At 39.5% G+C, this 21,383-nt stretch overlaps 1 protein-coding gene and 1 long non-coding RNA gene across 2 annotated transcripts in view; both read right to left on the bottom strand.

Annotated features, from left to right (window-relative positions):
• The window catches only part of TNFAIP6 (TNF alpha induced protein 6), a 33,211-nt gene extending 13,017 nt beyond the window's left edge, over positions 1–20,194 (bottom strand). Inside the window, exons 1-3 of the mRNA XM_009666498.2 lie at positions 20,064–20,194; positions 5,479–5,618; positions 2,900–2,944 (exon numbers count right to left, since the gene is read on the bottom strand). Of these exons, the coding sequence (XP_009664793.2) occupies positions 2,900–2,944; positions 5,479–5,618; positions 20,064–20,068 (190 nt within the window). The 5' untranslated portion in view covers positions 20,069–20,194. The remainder of the gene's footprint in view (positions 1–2,899; positions 2,945–5,478; positions 5,619–20,063) is intronic.
• Positions 17,644–18,228, bottom strand: LOC138067681 (uncharacterized). Its single transcript, XR_011142013.1, has 3 exons — positions 18,108–18,228; positions 17,942–17,999; positions 17,644–17,739 (listed from the first exon to the last, which is right to left on the bottom strand). It is a non-coding gene; the product is annotated as an uncharacterized lncRNA (long non-coding RNA).
• Positions 20,195–21,383: the final 1,189 nt, after the last annotated feature.

Raw genomic sequence — 21,383 nt, 5'->3', positions numbered from 1 at the left:
CCCCAAGGATTAGGCATGAGGGCTACCTACTCACCACTGGAAGGGGAAGGCCCCTGAGGAGGGGCAGAGCTGGGACTTGGGACACCCAGGAAATCTGGTGCTTATTTCTGCTGGTAGGGGCTGGTGACTGCTGATTGCCAGGGACACCACGCTCCCCATCCTGACCCTTCCTTCAGCAGGGCAGCCGTATCCTACCTGCCTGCCTTCCAGGGGGCTGGCACAAGCAAAGCAGGCAGTGGAGCCACGGCCATTTTCTGATCCTGAGCTCCTGCTGCCCTGGGAAACTCCTGTTTTGGGGCACTACAAACCAGTACTAGAATTAGCAGATTACAAGCGTGTTTCGTCACGATTGCTCTGATCCTCTCATCAGTTTACAATAAACTTTTGGTTATAACGTGCTTGTTTCAAAAATGAGCCCCGATAAAATTCCATTCAAATAAGACAGACATGAACAGGAATAGTATATATTCAGCTGCATCAGTATTTCATATTTTGTGAGAAAACAAAAGATGTTTTGTATCACAGAAATAAGGTAAAAGACAGGAACATTTCTAGCCTGACCTTAATTGTAGACCTGATATTTGTGTTAACGGTTTGTTGAGGAAAAAAGGTAAAATGGAAAACTCCTTTCATTTTCACTCTGATCTTGATAGCGCTTTATCAAAAGAAGAGAAGAGAAGTAAAGTTCAAATGTCACTGCGCATTCTTAGGTTTTATCCTGGGGAGGGGGTCTTGCTTTAACGCTTGTACACAGTTAGTATGAAATTGGGGTTACTCCTTTTATTGTTCAAATTACGCTAATTTTTTAATGCAAAGACGTATAAAATGGATGGCTGTGATTTTGCCAAATTTTTCGTCATTTATACATAATTGCACTGAATTCCACTGCTAATTCAATTAACCGGATTTTGGGTTTTGTTACAGTAATTTTATTGCAGTACTTAGAATAGATAGTGCATTTCTAAGGGCGTTCCAATGGAGTCCTGGAGATGTGAAAGCAGAGTGATTACCTGAAAGTTATACACTGTGCTTCTAGATTTTGCACATATTTTGCACGGTCAAATTTTTACCCTTGTCCTTCATTTTTATTTACTCTCATGGTAAATGCTAAAGGTGTAGCAAATGATTATTTTATTATTCATTTCAGTTAACACTCTATTCCTTCCTTTCAAGGAATTTGAATGTTTTTTTATATGCAAAAGGACCTCATGTCATACAAAGTACAACCACTGAAATGATTGGTATCATCATCAGTTCACGTTTATGTTGCAGAAGCCCTTAGAGGCCCCAGCCAGGGCGGCACTGACATGGATATGCCAGTATTTGCCAATAAAATGCCCAGGACCCGTTCTCTGGCCACGAGCGTGAGTGGTGTGGCGTGTGGCTGAACTCCCTTTCCCTAGAGTCACGGGGCCTCATCCACGTTGCCTCCTGCATAGTCCCTGGCCCTGCTCTCGCTGCTCGGGCGCTCTTCAGAAAACCACTGGCTGGCAGAGATCAAAACCGTGCCAAGGAGCGTGCAAGCAGCTGAAGCGCAGACCTGACCTGTGCCATGGCCAAGTACTGTTTATTTGTGCAGAGACAGCCTGTACAAACCAGTGATAAACAGGAGGCCTGGCTCAGCATGTCTCTTTACCCACTGCTCTGACCGCATCTTTCTGTATGAGAACTCCCATCACAAACTATACCAAATTTGACTTTTCTGTCCTTACTGTCAGGGCTTAACGCAGCTTCAGTCCTATTTATCTTCTATGTCTCCTTACTGCCACTCCAGCAAAGAATACAGGCTTTTTTGTTTCTCACACAAGCCTCTTCTCTGTCATCCTTTTTTGAATACTTCCTCTTTGCGGTGGTGCAAGAAGGTGCCAAGCTATCCTCCCCCAGAGCCCTCCTCTATCTGAACACCTTCCGTAACTATACACGACACAGCAGGCACGCTCCAAGTTTAGAGGGAAAGGGAAATAATTAAAAATGTGCAATTAACTGGAAAATAATATAGATCAATCTCCTTCTCATTCACGTTCCTTTTAGCTTACAAGGTCCTCTGAGGAGGGCCTAGATTCACGTGGCTGTCATACCAGCTAATAGAGCACGGCCCCCATTCTTTATGAAACATCTGAGCGCTACAGAAATGAGGACTGGCTACAACAATTCCTTAAAATGAATAAGGAAATATACTCTGTTCCAGAGACAATTAAGGAGTCTATAAATATTTCTCTATAAAACAGAGCACTCACTGCATATATTTGTTTTGACATATTTTAGGTGAATGTTTTGATCTTCTGTTGTTGTATTGGAGAATAATAAAGAACTCTGAAAGAACTCTAAGAGCTATTTAAACCCACTTGGGATATCAAAAACGATTGCCACAGCATCTTATATAGCCCCTTTGGAATTTTTTCTCCACTACTTAATGATGTGAACACATGAATAGCTAAACCATATACATTCCTGTACTCTCCTAGAAACCTAGGAAATATTATTGCTATTATTTCCAGATCATTTAGTTTCATATGTAGGACCCCAGGCATTTGAAGTATGTTCATGCAGAAACTAATTCATTCCTTTGGCAAATGTTTCTTTTCATACTCTTCTTTCCTTCATTAGAAGGAACTAATAATATTCAACACTGCTTTCACTTAACCTCATGCTTAGGAAAATACATTCATACAATATATTCCATAACTTTGTTTTCCTGCACATCAGATAAATAGTAAAACCAGTAAGATTGTAAGGACAAAACTTAACAGTTTTTAATCAGATAAATGATGACCAATTTCAATGCAGTATTTTGCTTCTTTTAATGCATGGTTTTATACTGCTGGAGGTTCATCTTTACATTGTTAGAGAAACACAGTGTTTTTTGCAGAAAAACATTCATGATGAAATTCTTTCTTACCTAACCAAATGGAGTTATGCAGCACTCCGTCCTTGAATCCCCATGCTTCAGCGTTGTCCCACAGCATGGCAAAAAAGAAGATTAGTGCAATCATCTCTTCCGAACTATTAGGCTGTAAATATTCTCTGTTAAAACACTCAGGGTAACCTCTGCTAGCAGCTGGCTAGATTCTGTTGGAACATCTGGTAGCCAGATCTTAAATAGTGCTTTCAGCTGTGAGGTCAGCAAGGCTGCTCCAATTGTGCTTGCTGTAGTATTATTATATAATTAAATGTGAGGTCTGTATTCGTCCACGTGACTCATTTTTGGCTCCTTTGATTCCCAGTGTGTCCAAGGAATCATTCTATCCCTAACTACCGGAGCACACAGGAACACTTTTCAAGCCAAAGTCTGTTCATTCTTCAGCACTCACTGTCTTCAAACTCCACAGAACACTAAAACTAATAACCAGTCTAGCTGCATGTAATGTTTCCACAGGATTGAAGAGAATCATATGTGCTACTTCTCATTCTCATTTAAACATTCTATTCTTTCATACATAGCTTGAATTTAATTTCATAGTGACCCGATCAATAAAAAATGTCCGGACAATGTTTTGCCTTGCATATTTGAATTCAATTTCCTCACATGAAATCTGTAATTGCAAGTCAAACTCCTAAGTTTTTCAAGAACAGCATAAAACTGCAAGTGCCAAAAACAGATGCTGTTTGTTCTGCGAGTGGGAAATAAAGCTAAAATCTTTCCCTCCAAACCACACTTTAGGATCTGATTCATAGCATGACAGCTGTCTGCCTGTCTTCCCTTCTGGCTGGAATTGAATTCTGCAGCTATTCCTTGTGAGGATGGGATGAGCGGGACAGTAGAAAGGGGGAAGGATGAGAGCATGGAAAATTGTCTGCTGCTCCACACTCCTGAGCAGCCATTGGAGGACTCCACTCTCCAGTTCTGATAACATCTGTAATTTCCGAGTCAGGAGTTGTGGAGAAAGATGTGCTTATGACCATGAGCATGATCGAGAGCACGATCAAGTTAAAATAAATGAAAAGCAAAAAATGAAAAGGAAAGGATGGAGGACTCTGTGACTCTTGTGCATACGCAAAAATAATTTATATAAAGGTCTGTTGTATCACAGAAAAGAGATTCTTTATCACTCCAGGTTTAGTATAATGTAATGAACACATAGCTGCATCGTATGTGCACACACACACATTTATTCCTCTCACCTACAACAGACACAGATACCAAGGGAGAGAGGAAAGCTGGGGGGAAGAGGAGTCGAGAGCTTTTCCACCGCGTCAGACAGAGGAGTGAGGCCACTTGCACCAAAATACCGGTGTTGACCTGTCTTGTTCAGCACTCATTGGTGAGAGCAAACCAGTTCTTGCAATAAAGTTCACCTAAATGTACATTCCTGTGCTGCATATGAATGCACGTTCAGGTTTGAACCTTTAGTGTGCAGCAGGAGCTGTACAACATATGAATGTCATCTCGCTCCTGATGAAGCTCAGGTGGACTGTGAGTTCAAGGCTTGGCAATGGGACTTCCCACTTGGGTATCACAGAAAGCTGACGGCAACCCACTGGCTTCCCTCCAATCAGCCTAAGGCATCCTTGGCATAGTGGACATGTTTGCTGTCCTCTTTGCTGCTGTGCTAGTGAGCTCCCATAACGTGGAACGCTGAGGGAATTAATACTGCCTGCCAGCGTGTTCAGCCTGTTGAGGCCTCACCTGGAGTACTGTGTCCAATTCTGGGCTCCCCAGTAAAAGAGAGACATGGTGCTACTGGAGAGAGTCCAGCGGAGGGCTACAAAGACGATGAGGGGACTGGAGCATCTCTCCTATGAAGAAAGACTGCAAGAGCTGGGCCTGTTCAGCCTGGAGAAGAGAAGACTGAGAGGTGATCTGATCAATGTGTACAAGTATCTGAAGGGGGAGTGTCAAGAGGATGGGGCCAGTCTCTTCTCCGTGGTGCCCAGCAACAGGACAAGAGGCGACGGGCACAAACTGAACCACAGGCAGTTCCGTCTGAACATGAGGAAAAACTTCTTTCCTGTGACGGTGACTGAGCACTGGAACAGGTTGCCCAGAGAGGTTGTGGAGTCTCCTTCCCTGGAGATATTCAAAACCCGTCTGGATGTGATCCTGGGAAATATGCTCTAGGTGACCCTGCTGGAGCAGGGGGGTTGGACTAGATGATCTCCAGAGGTCCCTTCCAACCTAAACAATTCTGTGATTCTGTGAGCAGTCCCTGCCACACTGATTGTCCCACCATACTTTACAGTTTTATCTTGTTAGCAAAATAAGAAAACATCTCTCAGACTTAGCTCATTTCTTGGAGATGGGAGCCCTACTCTATTTTTATTTCATCTCTAGATTTCAGGATTGCGTATTTTAGCTATTCTTGTTTTCTTGTTACTTTAATGGCGTTTAGATAAGAGTCCAATTTTTCTGAATGAGACCTAGCTCAACATTCTTCTGCCAAAACAAGTTGGCAGAAGTCTACTGCTTTCCAAACGCTGACATCCAAGACATGCATATGAGCTTAGCTGGGAAATGAATTGTGAAGGTGGCAGTACAACCTTTTAGGGTGGTGGTGAATGAAGGAGACAGTGCTGAGAGCATTACTCTGGAGTATCCACTTCTCATTAACCCGAGGAGACTGACACTTAAATCATTGCTTGTTTTGAGTTGTGATATATTCAGGGTATCTTCTTGGGACCTAGAAACAATAAAGAGGCATGAGAGAAGGAACAGAAAGAAAACTCAGAAGTGAAAATTCAACAGTAATATCATACTCATGATACCATGTAATATCAGTAAGCTATAAGGAACTTCTTCAGGTGAAGAGGCTCCTCTTAGATTGACACCAAGATTTCTTTTTTCAGAAAAGAGAGAATTATGCTGTGGATGTCCTTCTTTGCACAGGTCACTTTTTCTCTCTACCATTTCATTCAAACTCCTCTGAATAACACTGTAATGTGAGTTGATAGCTCAGTGATTTTATATCAGAACCAGATGTCTACACCACAGGGAGTTGGTCCGTTCCAGTAGGCGGGTACCAATCCCACAAGATCACAAATATGTGCTAATAGTGACTAACTCATGAAAGCAAGGAGTGCATACCAACTCGGAGGTGATTTGTAACAGACTACTATGGTGAAACTCTTGAGACAGACACTCATGCAACAATGACTATTATGGTCAAAGGCCTCAGAAAAAGTAACATGGTAAATAAAGGGCACAATGTGACAAACAGTTATGATAATAACAATATTTGATGGCACCTCTTTTGATATATACAAGTCCTAATATTATATATAATAAAATATGTATCACTCTGGAGATATAATTAATATAATTCTCTAGTATTAATATATTTATTTCTGGAGAAACTAGGCTATCTGTTACTATTTCAAAAGAAATACAATGGCTTAGGAATCATAGAATCATAGAATAACTGAAGTTGGAAGGGACTTCTGGAGGTTATCCAGTCCTGTGGTCAGGATTCAGATGTCTATCATAATATCCTCTGAACAATCCCTCAGACAAATGAACTCCAGCTTTTGTTAGAAGGTAGTGAAAGTTTTACAGGGTCCAGTACATGTTTTATAGTGAAGAGTAATTGGGTATGGTGAATATTTTGACTTCCGAGGAAACAACCTAATATTTGCTATTGTTTTGCATTAAAGATATTGCCTAGATTCAGCCTAGGCATAAATCTCTGCAGCTCTCAGTGTCAATAAAGTAATACATTCAGTCCTATACATCTGGCTCCCAAGTGAGTTGAAAAGGAAAATTTTCATCTGCACATCGTAGCAGACCTTCTCACCAACAAGAAGATACTCCACAGCTGGATGTGAGCACTTTGAGACACTGATCTGACAGTATTTTCTTAAGTTTTCCTCCAAGTTTTCTACATTTAAATATATCCCAGACATCTTAAATAAAACACACAGATTTTTGGTGGCCTTTTCTTAACTCTTGCCATGCGTACATATCTTAAGAAACGCTGTTTGAAAGATATTCTGTGGTTCTGACTAGTGTTTGAAGTGAACACCTAAATCTGAAGTTCTTAAGTGGTGGTCTTGCAATCCATGATGCCATACTACTAACGGAGATGCACAGCATTGTATTACACAATAAAAATAACAGCTTTTCCACTTCCGTTTAATGATGGGGTTGCGCCTTGGCCAGAAAGATTCAATAGAAGTTGACCGTGATTATATGAAAAATATGGGGACTGCCAGTCTGGTACCAACCAGACTACAATGTCCCTGATTTCTGTTAGCTGTCAGTCTTTCAGCCAGAAAACCATAATGGCTTTGAGAGGGGGGAAAAAAAAAAGGCAGGAGGAGAACAGGGAAGTACTGGGGGAAAATAGTGCAAAAAATAAAGTACTGTGATATAAGAAAACTGATCACAACAACAGCAAGAAAGAAACAATCCAGCGGCTTAATGGGTGAACCACTGGGGAGGAAGGATTTCTAAAAAACAACAGTAGTGCATGCCAGGAGACAAATCTCTTTTACATTAGTTTAAATATTAAGCAACTAAACTTGTCCATTTCTCTTCTATTTTATTAACAAATGAAAATGAAAGTATTCATAGCTTTTGCATTCTAGATATATTTTATTATAGGTAGTGTAGAATACATTACAATTATATTGTTGATAGATTCAAGAATGGTGCATTTAAATGGAAAGGCATGCTGTGAAAGGCCTTTCATTAAGAGGTCTTCCAGCAAGAAACCATAACCCCATTGCAAAAAAAACCCTACTTGGTGAAAAATATAGAAAAGAGAAGTGCAGAGAAAAGGCAAAAAAATTAAAGCTAAGTTTTTCTTCTGCGAAAAACCTAGAGGAGCTTCTCTAAAAAGGGGGATATGACTACACTGACTGAATTTGCATGGTACAAAACCCAAGAATGGAAGAAGAGTTATTTAACCTAAAGAAAGGAAAAAGCTGGCCCAACAATAATACCATGCCATGCCATGCCCTGCCATGCCATACCATATATACTATATAGCGATAACTTTAGGCTGAAAAGTGGAAGATAATTTCAAATCATAAGAGCAGAAGCTTTGGAACACCCCTCGTACATATGCCAAACAAATAAAACAGCTAACTATTTTGAGATGATATTTGAGCAGAAGTTTGGATTTGATATCCTTTGAAAGAAGGCCATTTGCATCTTATTTTTATCTTATTTTATTTTATAGTTATTTTTTCTTATTTTTTATGAACTGAGCTGCCATGGTAAAAGACAAAGGATTATCCCAGACTCAAGGAGCTACATGGAGACCTTAAGAGTCATCAGACTCCAGCCTTCTGCTACATGGCAGGAATAATTACATCTACATTATTCCTGAGATACTTGTCTAGGCTGCTCTTCAGAATCTCCAGTGATGGACATTCCACAACTTCTTGGTGCTTAACTCTTCCTGATATTTTAAACATCTTCCATAAACAAAATATCTTCCATTAACCAAAATCTTTCCTGTTGCAATTTTAGCCCGTTGTTTCTCTTTGCCACAGAAGACTAAGGTAATAGATTCTTTACTGCCTCTTTGTAGCAGGGAAGTTATGTGTTTGAAGACTATTATTGTATCTCACTTCAGGTCTTTTCTTAAAAATAAACAGGCCCTTCTTTTCATCTTTCCTGTAGGTCATATTTTCTAGCCCCTTGATCGTTTTCGTTCCTTTCTCCTGTATTCTCTCCAGTCGGTTTCCATCCTTTAAATTGTCATGCCAAAACCAAACACAGTACTCTGACAAAAGCCTTAGCAGTGTCAAATAGTGCAGAATTGTAGCATGTATTTTCCAGATGTTTACACAAAATCCCAGTTCGATGTTAGCTGCTAGTGAGAGTTCCTTCAAAAATAACCAGAGAAATTTTAAAATATCTATTTCATCTAAAATATCTTTTCAAAGAACATACCTAAAGTATGTAAATGAAAAGGAATTCAAAATGAAAGAAACCAATGAGATTTGGCAGGCCTACATGGATATATTAACTTGCTTTTCCAGTCTCTGTTTTCTTGTATGCTTTCTGTTTTACTGGAGGCTGACAAGCATTATAGAAACGTTGTGTTGTGGAAAAGAGTTGATGGAACTCTTGTATTTGTGTTTTGGACTAGTAAGAACTTACCTCCCGATGAATTTATGAAACAGGTTTTCTAAGTTGTCACACGTTTATTGCACTTAAGGGATGGAAGGAAGGAATTTCTAACCAAAATTTGTAACTTTTTCTGCCCTCTATATGCTTCAGATGATGCAAGTCCAGAAGAATTTTATAATGTGAGAACTTACTTGGCCAATGATTTTATTATTTACTGTAACAGTGTTAAGTTTATTTTTAACAGAGTATTTTGTCTCATAACTGTATTTTCTAAAACTTATTCTCCTTTGTCTTCTAGTCTAATTTTTATTGAAATCAATGCCCATTTTATAAATGTCTTCAATGAGATAAGAATCAACCAGTCTGCATAATGGTACTTTACTGAAAAAAAAAGCAAATGAAAAACTTCATGTGAAAGTACCAAAAGCATTTGGGATAATTCAGAGCAGATGTTAGGAGAGTATAATGGATTCACTTACTAAGAAAATCTGAACATTTGCCAAGTTAAAATATTTGTTAGTTGAAGTCCTGTAATAACAGTAATTCTAACCAAAATAATTGGGCCTATCATAGTTAAAAAAATAGACATAAAATGTACAAGTGTCTCATGGATGCTCGTCTATCTTTACATTTTTAAACTACATAAATATATAAAAAAAAATTCCCGAAACGTTAGAAACACAGTTTTTACAGTATAACACTGAAGAATGAGTAACACGGTAGGGGTACTCCAAGATAAACATACTCTAAAGACTGCCAAAGAACTCCTCAAAGCAAAAATAACTCACAACTCCAACCATTGCAAATGAAGCTGCAACAACACATTGAATGTGTGAGTATGTGAATATATTAATATTTAATTGCAAAGTTAATGTACAGAGAGAGTCAAGGAGTCAGATATATAGAATTAGCACCCTTAGCTAGTCCCTTAGCACCCTTGTTAAGGCAGTTCCAGTTTTTTCTACTGAATACTATATATCAGTAGCCATTGTAGTAAAAAACATGAGCTTGGCCCTGGTCCTTCTAGTGCTCTTAGAACGATACGTTTCTTCTCTTCTTGGATACAAGAAGTCCTTAGTTTCCCAGGCAAGGCAGAGCAGCTCTAATGGGAAACACTGAGAAAGGTACCCCGAATATCTACAGGCTGATGATGGGCACATGCCCTTTGTGGCTGAGCTATGTAGGGTGAAATACTCTCAAGGAGATAAAAGCAGCGAACCTGTGTTTTGCAAGCTGTTATCCAGTGGTTCCACCGAGAAAAGTTTTCCTGTCTTCTGGGAAACTGAACGTGCTTCAGTTCTAAGAGAAAGATCCTAGAGAGGGTTCGCAGCATGAATCACGGGTACAGATACAGAGCTCCACGCTCTTGCAGCTGATAACACTGAAGTCACATCTGACTTCAAAGACAAAGTTTGGTTCCCAGAAGAAAACGGGCCTACCAAAATGTTACAAGCTTTATCAAATCAGCTTAAACACGGTACGTTGAGCACCAGGATGTCTGCAAAAGTATAGTGATAACCAGAAATCACTGCTGAATACCAAGAACCAATGTTAAGAGTCAGCTTTGGCTCAATGGGTGTACGAGAGCTTGCCTCCCTCGTGAGGCTCTCTGAGGCTGTGGAATATCACACAGCTTGCGCCTGCAGTGTGCTGTTAGGCTGAGAAAGTATTTACCAGATTGCAGTTGATTTTCCTAAGGCATTAACAAGTACAGAGTCAGGGAGGTCACCTCAACTTAATACACCACAAGTCTCTCAAAAGCCTGCAAATTATCATTTCTCTCACATTTACATTACAAGAGATTTCTAAAGATATATACATGCCTGCAATATATACATACAAGGCATATTAACTAGAGGTTTACTTATATGAAACACCTGGTATTTACATTACAGTAGTTTATATTGTTATAAAAACATTGCAGAGTATCTATTTTTACACTGGTGAACAAAAGACTAGAGCCAAATCACTGTTGCCCATTCAACCACACGGAGAAAATTTTTGCAAGAAAGACTGCATGTTCCAACCTGTGTTTTGGAAACAAGCATTATAGTAAGACTGACTACAACTTATATTCTTAACAAATGTGCAATTTTTATAAATCCTTTCACGCGTGGCACAACAGAGATTACTACTCGTGCCTAAAACTGGCAGTTAATAAGCTGCAATGAATAATCACTTCTGCAGAAATGAAGAAACGTTTTTTGCTTCTCACAATTTATGTATATACACTAATTATCCGACTACTCAGTTTTATGGCACTGTAAGAATGATGCTGTCCTGCCAAGGGTTAAAACACAGCAGATTAACAGAATGTCACTAATAACTAAATTAAAGAGCACATTAAAAATTCATTACATTTTCAGTGAAACATTGCATAACTTGTTGCAAAATTGTCAGAGTATTGCCTACCAAATAAATAGTTACCTTTACTATTTTTAATGATTTTTTCTTTATAGTTAAAATAATTAAGCATTCATAATGGCTTGTTCTAATCTTCTAGGTTTATAGTTATTTCATTGGCATGTAACATAACGTGGGTATTCACACTGCCTAACTCTAAGCATCTAATATAAATGTGTGAATTAGGAGCCTTTCCAATCAATGAGCCTCCAACGCGCAATTCAGAGCGTATACATGTTGAATATCTGACCACTGTTTTTCACCTGTGTTACTTTAAGTCCCATCAGTTCATCCATCTCGTAACATCTTCAGCTTCACATCTTCAGCTTCAACAACTGGCCAGATTTTAAAAGCTATTTACATGCCCAAGGATGCAAATAGGCAGGTAGTGAATTTGCAGAAGCAAAATACTCCCATGAGTTTGTGCATAGATGCTTTTGAAAATCTTACCAGGCACCTGAATACTTTGAAAAAAATGGCTTTATAGGTTGTCACCAGAATGTTTTCTGCTCTGTGTCCTTAATGCATTGTTTCTGTTCAATATTCCTAACAGACAGATTCAAACAGCAATTTACCAGTGGAACTGAAGCAGATAGCCCAGCATTGCCTTACCTCCTCCTTAAGCTCAGCACCTACAAAAACCTGAAGGTCTGAACCTCAGGCACTAGGCTAACATATAAAAACTGTACACCACCAGCAGCCTGGTTTACAACAGAATGAGGTCTGCTTTCCTCTGAGAAAGCATACACGTAGATCCCCACACGCTGGCAAGGCATCTACCCACACTGTGAATCCCAAGTGGACAGAGGTCACTGGCTTAGAGTTGCAGACAAATACTGTAGAACTGGAAAAGGACGTTTAGGATTTAGGACAAACCTCTCTCTATGGTGTGTCCTACGTTGTTTCCCAGGAAACCCGTCCCTGGACTCACCACGCATTAGTACTCCTTTCAGATACGCTCTGGAGTCAAATCCCTTCTCTCACCTAGACAGTGGCAGAATTCTGCTCTTTTCTGTTTTCAAAAGCCATTAGCCATTACTTGCCTTTTTTCCTGATTTCTCCATTACTTTTCCTTTCTTTTTATCATATTCTCCTCACTTTGTGTTACACGTCAGATTTTGTAACTCAGTCCAAGGATCTTTCAAAGCAGTGTCCTTTGGTAAGCCAAAGAGAATCACAGAATCACAGAATCACAGAATCACAGAATGGCTCAGGTTGGCAGGAACCCCTGGAGATCATCTAGTCCAACCCCTCTGCTCAAGCAGGGTCACCTAGAGCATATTGCCCAGGATCGCATCCAGGCGGGTTTTGAATATCTTCAGGGAAGGAGACTCCACAACCTCTCTGGGCAACCTGTTCCAGTGCTCAGTCACCCTCACAGGAAAGAAGTTTTCCCTCATGTTCAGACGGAACTGCCTGTGGTTCAGTTTGTGCCCGTTGCCTCTTGCCCTATTGCTGGGCACCACTAACCAAACGTTAGTTTCCTATCATAGACACTGTCATGGTAGTGGCAGAATCTGTCCTTGCTCTTTTGGTCACCTTGTTAGTTCAAGGGCAGTACCTCTAGTCCCATAAATACTAATCATATGCAATAATCTGCTTTGCAGTATTATGCTAAATTCCTTCCTGAAATCCAAAGAGATGAATATAGTGATAACATACGCAGTGGATTAGTCTCAGCAGTCATTGCTTAAGATGCTCCTTTATGTCTGCACACTCATTTCCTACCCTGTTGCATATTCATTTTCTCCTCCTCCCTCCTGCTGACTGCTTTAGCTTCTGAGGAAATCAAATTTCTGTCTTTTCCTAATGCCATAGTGACTCAGTATTTTTACTAGCTTTTTCTGTGTTTGATTTTATTCCATTTAGTGTCATGTACTTAGTCAATCTCTGTTGCCCATTTTATACTCTTCTGTACAGAGTTAGCTATGGATTTGTTCATATGCATGGGTACAGTTCACATCCTGTTAGCTCAAGAGAAGCAAGCTGGCTTCTGATGATTGCATACAATATCGTGGTAACAGCAGTCATATTCCTGTCATTGTGTTATAAACCTGGGAATGCCCAGTTGCACACCTTGACAACTTGGCTTGAAATGGTGTTACAACAGTACAGGTTACTCCCACTGCATCTGAAATTACAATGCTTGGAGTCTTTCCGCTTGTCACTGGAAATCAGATAAGCATCTTCATCAAACAAATGGCATATTAGCACTCCAGACCCATCAAAGTGGCAATCTCCAGATTTTGCAAGCTGATGCACAATAGTACTGAGTACGTTATTTGCTGTGGACAGTGTCATACTCTACTCTTCTAATTGCTCTCTGCCTTATCTATTTAATCATTTCCTGTGGCTGCGGGCCACTGTTATCCCTCCAAGGTTATTTTGATGAATGTGTGTTTTTATGGAGTTGGTATTCTCCTGGCTTTACATCTTTTTTTAAGGTACATTTTCTCTCCAGCCTTTCTCCTTACGAAAGAAAAAGAAAATGGACCGCCCTACATCATAGTAACATCTCTCCATTAAGTCTTTTTAACAGGATTGTAGTCGCAGTCTCCTCCTGTTTATATGTTTGTGAAAGTACCCTTTGGCTTTGTTCACGTATTCGGCAGAATGTGTCTTATCAATTTTATTTTTACACTATTTATTTTTCCTTGTTTTTCATGCTCTGACTGTGCTTCCCTCCCTTTGCCAGCTCTCAGTTTTGGGCCATCTTTCATGCCATCAGAATACTTCCCTCCTAAATAACAATTCAAATAAAGAGGCAAAGCTATCCCTTTCAGGAGGCTTCCAAAGGCTTACTTAATCCAATTGCACGTATACATCTGTGAGCTAGCTTTTCACACCAGTATCTTACACAACATGTAAAGAATGGATAAAGATAACCCACCTAATTGCTGTTACATATTCTTAGTCTTTCGGAGGCTTTAGCAGCTTTATAGCTGCTGCTGTGTCTCCCTGTTATTGACAGTATAATTGACTGATTCATTTCTTTTTCATCTGACTAAAAAATGGCTGACAATAAATATTGCTAAATACCACTGTCAGCCACTACAGCAAATATCAAAATGGGAATACAAATGGAAAATGAGAATTTCTTGGCACTTGAAGACAAAGAGGTGAAAAGAGAATTATTTTACATCTAACAAAGAAGCCATAAACATTTCTTTTCTCAGTGTAAAGGGTCTTTGAACAGTGCTAAAGAAAGTGTCTTACTGCCACATGAATTTCTGTACTTCAAGATAGATATACATTACTATACACTTTTAAAAAAAGCACTGAACTATCACAAACCATGTACTGCTGATTCAAGTGACCAAGCTGATCTGCCTCTAAGCCAGGAGAAGCAAGAGGAATTTTCAGTCTATGATGCAATATCTTTAAGAATATAGATTCAGCCTGTGAAAAAAATGCAAAGGCTGCCCTAGGCAGATTGCCACAATGTATTTCCCTAAGAAAAACTAATTTGTAGCTGCTTGTTTGTTACTTACTTTTTCCCCCCTTTTTTCCATACACATGCTTGCATGTAGATGCAATATGTTTGGGTTTTGATATTCAGTTGTTTGCAGAACAGTTTCAGGTACCTTATAGGAATCCCAGACTGACTCTGGCAGACTATTTCAAAAGCTAACAAACAGGCAGTTTAAGTGCAAGGACAACAGCTGGCTGTCATGCCAGAAACTGTCTGCTCTGTCCTCCCTCAATATCAATAGCTGCATCTAACCAAAAATCAATACACCAAATTCAGAGCACTCTAACAAAGCCATACTGCTGAATGACTCATCGTTCCCAAAAAGCCGGGATGATATAAGTCTTACTCAAACTTTACTGTATGTCGAATATCCTACACTGACGCAAGACAGCTATTGCCTGTACATTGGTGCTGGGAAAGCTAATTACTGAGAAACATTTGTTCAATGATCCAACTAAAGCAATAAAACAGATGAATTTTAAATTTGCTGGCCAAACATAAAGAAGAAAAAATTAAAAAAAAAAATCTGTTATTTCAAAATAAAAAGTGGTTTTTTTTTAGTGAAACAACCAAAACAACTTTGGGTCAAGTTTCTTATTTTGTTCGATTTAAAGAACTTCATTTTCATTTCAGGTTTTAAATATTTTTATTATGAAATATGGCTATTTTCCAAAATGTCTGAAATTAATACAATCAAAGGGTTTCATTTTGACAGAGCTGAAACAAAATATGTCAGTTCCTTCAATATATTTTCTTACTTGTCACGACAGTTTTTTACCCAAAGGTATTGACAATTTTCTCCTCCATAGAACTGCATTTTCCTGTGAGTAAATAATAATGAAAATATACCTGCACACTGTATTCTAATGCTGTCTTCAGCTGTGAATTACACTGAACTATACATTTTTAATGTTGATTTAAGATGTAATCATGATCGTTTGTCAGATATGAAACAGAGTATCACAGAGTATGAGCCATTTATTTAAAAACTGGAGTCAGCAAAACATCTTCAGCCAGAATCAGCGACATACAAAAATAACAGTTCAAAAAACCCTCCAAAAAACTAGACTGAGAGGCCTTAGTTAGTAACACTTCTTTGGAAATGAGCTGGGTTAGCAGCTGTAGTGTCTGTCTGTATCTTCAAAAGAGCTCCATACAAGCATAATAACACAGGGAGTAATTGAAATCTAAGTTCATCCAAAATAATTAAATCCTGGGTAATTTGAAAAAACAGCACACGAAATCTTCCATCTATTCCCTGGAGAGGGCCTGCCTGTGGAAATATCTTTACGGAGAAGGTAAGTGCGATTTCCACAGGAGAATTAATCTGAAACAGCCATAACCTGATCCATTACTTGGCTTCACACCGGGGGTTTCAATAAAAGGGTAAAAGAAAACAAATTACATGCAAATATCTGCTGGCAGTCTATTCAGCAACTTGGGCTCTGCCAAAAGGGTTAAGGATAGAGGTAGAAGATGGAAAGAGAAGTTGCATTCTCTAAAAATGTGCGCTTTTCATTTTTACATTCTTAATAATTGTGCTGATTAAGTTAGGTTGGTTAAAGCTTATAGAAGATAACACTTGGAATACTGGTTTGCCAAGCACCCTTGTGCTTGTCTGCATTGGGGATTGAGATGAACTGCCCAAAACAGTGCTGTTAAGAAACATAACTTAATCTATTAAATTCCTGTGCATAGTTTTCCAGGCAAAGTGACCTTCCTTCAGCATTTAAAAATTCCAAGTTTTTCCAGGAATCTTTCAAGGCCAAAAGTGCATAATACTGAGATTACTTTACTTCTCAGAGATATCCTCCACATCAGCAGTTGCCATACTTTAACTTACACACATTGACTTTTTAATTTATCTCAGCTGTACCACAGGTTTCTATTTAAGACAGGATTTTCTTTACACTCTCTGTTTCTTAATGAAGCATGGCATGCATTAAATACTTTTTGGAAATTAAAAAAGGGAAAAAACTCACAATCTTTTCCAAAAAGCATTTCCAGAGACGAAAGCACTTATTAAAACATCCCCCAAAAGATTACTGATGTAAAATATTCAGTGGAGGCATGAATAAATCCTGCTGACTATAACGTTTGGCAAGAAACAGAAAAGATGTGTTTTTCATATGGACAGTTTCAGAATCTGTCATTCAGGCCAGAGACACATCCATGATACACTGTACCCTGCAGTTAATTCTACGCCGTGTCCAGTGGTCAATCCATCCCTAGCCACACCTGGGATTTTCAGAGGCGTTTTTTTTTATGCCCAAGGAATATAAACAAGCAATTTCAATTCATTCCTCAAAGAAAAAAGCGCAGGTTAATACTACTGACAAGGCCATCCCCTCTAGCCCCTCTCCTACTCTTCCCTTCTCATTTGTGATCAGTCAGCGTAAAATAGCTTGCATGCTAGAATTTATTCTGCCTTTAAAAACTGATGATCCTCACTAAAGCGCTAACAACTTTATTTGAAAAAAAGTATTCCATTAACATGCAGTTGATTTCTAGCCAAAGAACTGGAATACGATTCAAGCCTAACACCACGTATGCTAGATGATTTCTTCTTCATTGTTTGCTTTCTAGTGGTTGTACTAGGATTATTTATGAAACCACTATGTTGCCTCATAGTACTGTTCTGGGACACACATCTTAGGAAAGCTGAAATACTCCCAAATCATTTCAAACACATTTCAGAATCTTTCCTGTAAATAATGTAGATTACTATAGACTATTTATTTCATAACTCTCTGTTGGAAATGGACTTGTACTTTTATAACAGGCAGATATTTGACATCCAAAAGTGCTGATATGTTCATTCTCAGGAACGTTTCTGTCTGTTGCCTTGCTAGAACAGAAAAAAAGGACTTACATGTTGGAATGCCTAAAATTTAGGTCCCGTGAAACAAAATCTGGAGCCTTCTCTCTGGCACTGAGGCTCCATATGCTGTATCTACAGAGCACGAGGCTGTTATCAGTGCTTTAAGTCATGTTATGCTGGTAGCACCACTGAAATAAGCTGTCATTCACCTCCCACTGAGCCCACTGACCTTGCTCCATGTCATCCTCCTCCTGGGACAGCATACTGTTTTTTCACCACAGGATGAACTGGTTTGGAGAAATAATCCAGCTAAAAAATAACTTTTTTTTCAAGGTTGTTTTTTTAGCTGGCTCATTTCCCAATCTAGGCAGTCACATGGCTGCACAAATACTTACTCAGGGCAGAGGAGGGGAGAAACGAATGGTCGGAGTAGATGGGATAGTTTCTTTAGAGACACCACCATCTGCGTGTCCTTGAATTCTCTTTGAAACCAAAGTTCTAGGAAGTACAGACTTTGGTATCTCAGCAATGACATTCAGAACAATCAGCATGATGATTTTTGATGCTGCTTAGCAGACAGCACACTGCATACGGTATCACCTGCAGCTACCAAAAACACAATAAAAATAAGTTTCAGATCAGTTCCCCTCCAGGGCCTGGTGTTGTACCAAGGATGGAAAAAAGACCTCTCTGTTTGCTCAGGGTCTGTAGGGTTCTTTTTTTTTTTCAATAACTGAGTACAGATCACTATACAGGACGTTGAACAGGAACCATCGTTCCTGTTAGACAGCCTAGCTGTTGGAAGAAGTGGAAAGGATTGAGACATCTATGTTCACTGGAGAGGGGCTGTGAAAACTCTCAAAGAGTATGAAAAAAAAAAGGTTTGAAACATAGGAATCACGACTGTGTACCCTGCTTCTTAAGGAATGTATTTGTGTACTAGCGTGCGCACAGAATGCATGAGAAGGTCCTTAGGAAGGACTGAAATTTCTTCTTTCCAGGCACTAATAATCTACAAAAGCATGCACACTTTTCCAAGATTTGTAAATCTCAAGTATAAGCAGGGAAGGCATCACTGTGCCTCTGTTGGCCAGGTTTTAAAAGAAAGAATAAGACACGTCAGATAGCTGTAAAATATGTCTCATCAAAGTATCAAAGTACCATACCTGCCATCGGAACACTTTAATGACTGAATCTGGCTTCTGAGCATTACCAAGTTAAGGTACTCAAAGCTGCCAACATTAAGATGCTACAAGATCTGTCTGGAGAACTAGGCTCCTTTGTAGCCAGAATCGTGCAAGGATTAGACAGGCACTGAAAAGGGTTTTCAGGATCGTAGTTATGATTTAAGCACTTAAATTCCACTTACCTCTCTCTTTGGCTCTAATCTAACTTTAAAAGGAACCAAAATCCTCTACCTCTGAAGATAATGCCACAAGATTCTTAAGGACTATTGTCCATATGCTGAGGTACGGTCAAATTGTTTTTGATATAAATAAAAGGTAAGCTTATGGCTGTTAACCTTCTTTCAGCTTAATTTGAGTACTTCCTTCTGTAGATGAGTCCAAATCCTGCGCTGCCAGAAGGGTAGACTTTTTTTTTGTTTGTTTTAAAGTTTCCAGTTCTGATTCCTAGGTTTATTAAGAGTATTTCAGACTTCTAAAGAACAAGTTTGGTATCAATGCAGACTGCTCAGAGAAACCCTGAGAGTTTCAGAGCTTCTTGTACTCTATGTTGTGTTTTACTCCTTGATTCTCCCCTTTAGCTAGACTTTTCAGAGTTGTGAAACCATTACTTTTCTCTGATTCACATGTGGTTGACACTATAAATTCACAACGCATAGAAATTAATTAACAAATCAACTCCAGGCCAACTCAATTTCAGTTAAGGGACACGGTCCAGTTTAGTGTCTCCAACATCCTTCCCAAAACAAGCACAAACACATTGTTCTGCTCAAATCCCTGAGCAGAATGCCATGTAAACAGATTGACTTTACTGCATTCCCTGGAGTTTAGTGAAATAAAGCTCTTTCAGATCAGCAGTGACTTCCCAACATGACCACTGTTCATGGAGAACAGCCTGCCAATACCACTCTGACATTTAAATCTGAAATCTGATGTACTTAGATCATAACATAATCACCTCCAGCTAAGCCTCTCCCTTTTACTCATCTCATTAGTAACCAACTTTGTGTTTACAAAGCAATAGTAAACATTGTTATCCATTGTCAAGGCAGAAAAATATCTGAAAAATAATTTTTAAAAAAGTCTCATGAATGTAGGGTCATATTTTCATGCATTTATCTTAAAAAAATAGAGAAGGAAATTTGAAACTACCTTAATAATAATTACCTCATGGGTAAAACTCCCAATGAATTCAATGGCACAGGGTGACTGGTATCCAAGCAGGGTATAATTCAAGATTTCCTTGGTGCAGCCAATGAAAGCAGAAGTTCTGAAGACCCTGACCTGGCTGTTCTTGTGCAGCTTTCCTCAAGTGCATATGCAGAGCCCAACCAATTCCATGCTACAAGGCTTCACTGCTACACAGCTCTTTCTGCTTTTCCCTGAAAATAGAAATCCATTTTCAGTAACTGACAAAATCAGCTTCTATTTTTTGTCCAACTCATTTAGCATATTTTGAATTTCTGGGGATTAATTTTTTCTAACAGTCAGTGCTGATTGCTTGCTAAGCATACAAACGGTACGGCCAATAAGTACAAGTCTGGTTGCAATTTTGAGGGTAACATTTAAAAGATGAAGCAATTTATTCTTAAAGGGCACCTGCTCGTATATTTCTGCAAGCAGTATGCATTCATTTTTTTCTTGGATATAGACATTACCCAAATTTGGTTCATGACTGCAACACCTCTACAATGCGTCTCTAAACGGCTGTTTACAGTCTTGAATTCAGTCAGCTGTGCCAGACTGGCTGGGTACAATCTTGGATGCGTTGTGCGCTCCTGAATCCAACAGCTATTAATGAATGACACTTGCGGTGCTACTCTTACACTTACCCATCCTTAAGCGCACACACTGTGTATCTGCCACCTGACAACTCTCACAGCAAGGCCAGTCTGTCCAGCCGTTGACATGATCTGCGCAACGAAGTGAGTCATGTCACCCCTCTCCGGATTCACAGGCGACTCTCTGGTTACCTACATGAAGAAGAATCATTCACTACCCAAAGCCCTTACCCTCCCCCTCAAAGGGGAGCCAGTGCTTTCTCTTCCTCAAACTGGGTCATCATGGAAATCTAAGCCTTCTTCCCTTTAAGAAGCTGTTCCCTGCTCTGTTTTCTCTTTAGAAAATGAATGCGCATTTGTGGTGGCACTAGCAGCTGTGCACTCACAGATCTGGGAACTGATCTGGCCAAAGACTGATTTTTTTTGAGGGAGAAAGGGAGGCAGTTTTCCAGCAGACTGATGCTCTAGTCCAACTCACCAAATGAACGTGACGGCCTGCCAAAGGATGCAGCGGGTTCATGTGGTGGAGCACAGCAGATACAGGCAAACTTGAGGCAGCTACGAGACTGCAGCCTTAAACAGTCACCGCAGAACAAAGCTGGCGCTGCCCGTAGACTGTCAGTGACTTGTTACCCAGTTCTAGGTGCCTCTGCCATTGATCCTTTTTATGCGAAGGGAAGATTCAAACACCAAAGGCTTCATAAAA

The sequence above is a fragment of the Struthio camelus genome, chromosome 6 (assembly GCF_040807025.1).
Source record: "Struthio camelus isolate bStrCam1 chromosome 6, bStrCam1.hap1, whole genome shotgun sequence".
Classification (NCBI taxonomy): Eukaryota; Metazoa; Chordata; class Aves; order Struthioniformes; family Struthionidae; genus Struthio; species Struthio camelus.
This window is presented reverse-complemented; position numbering and strand designations above follow the sequence as displayed.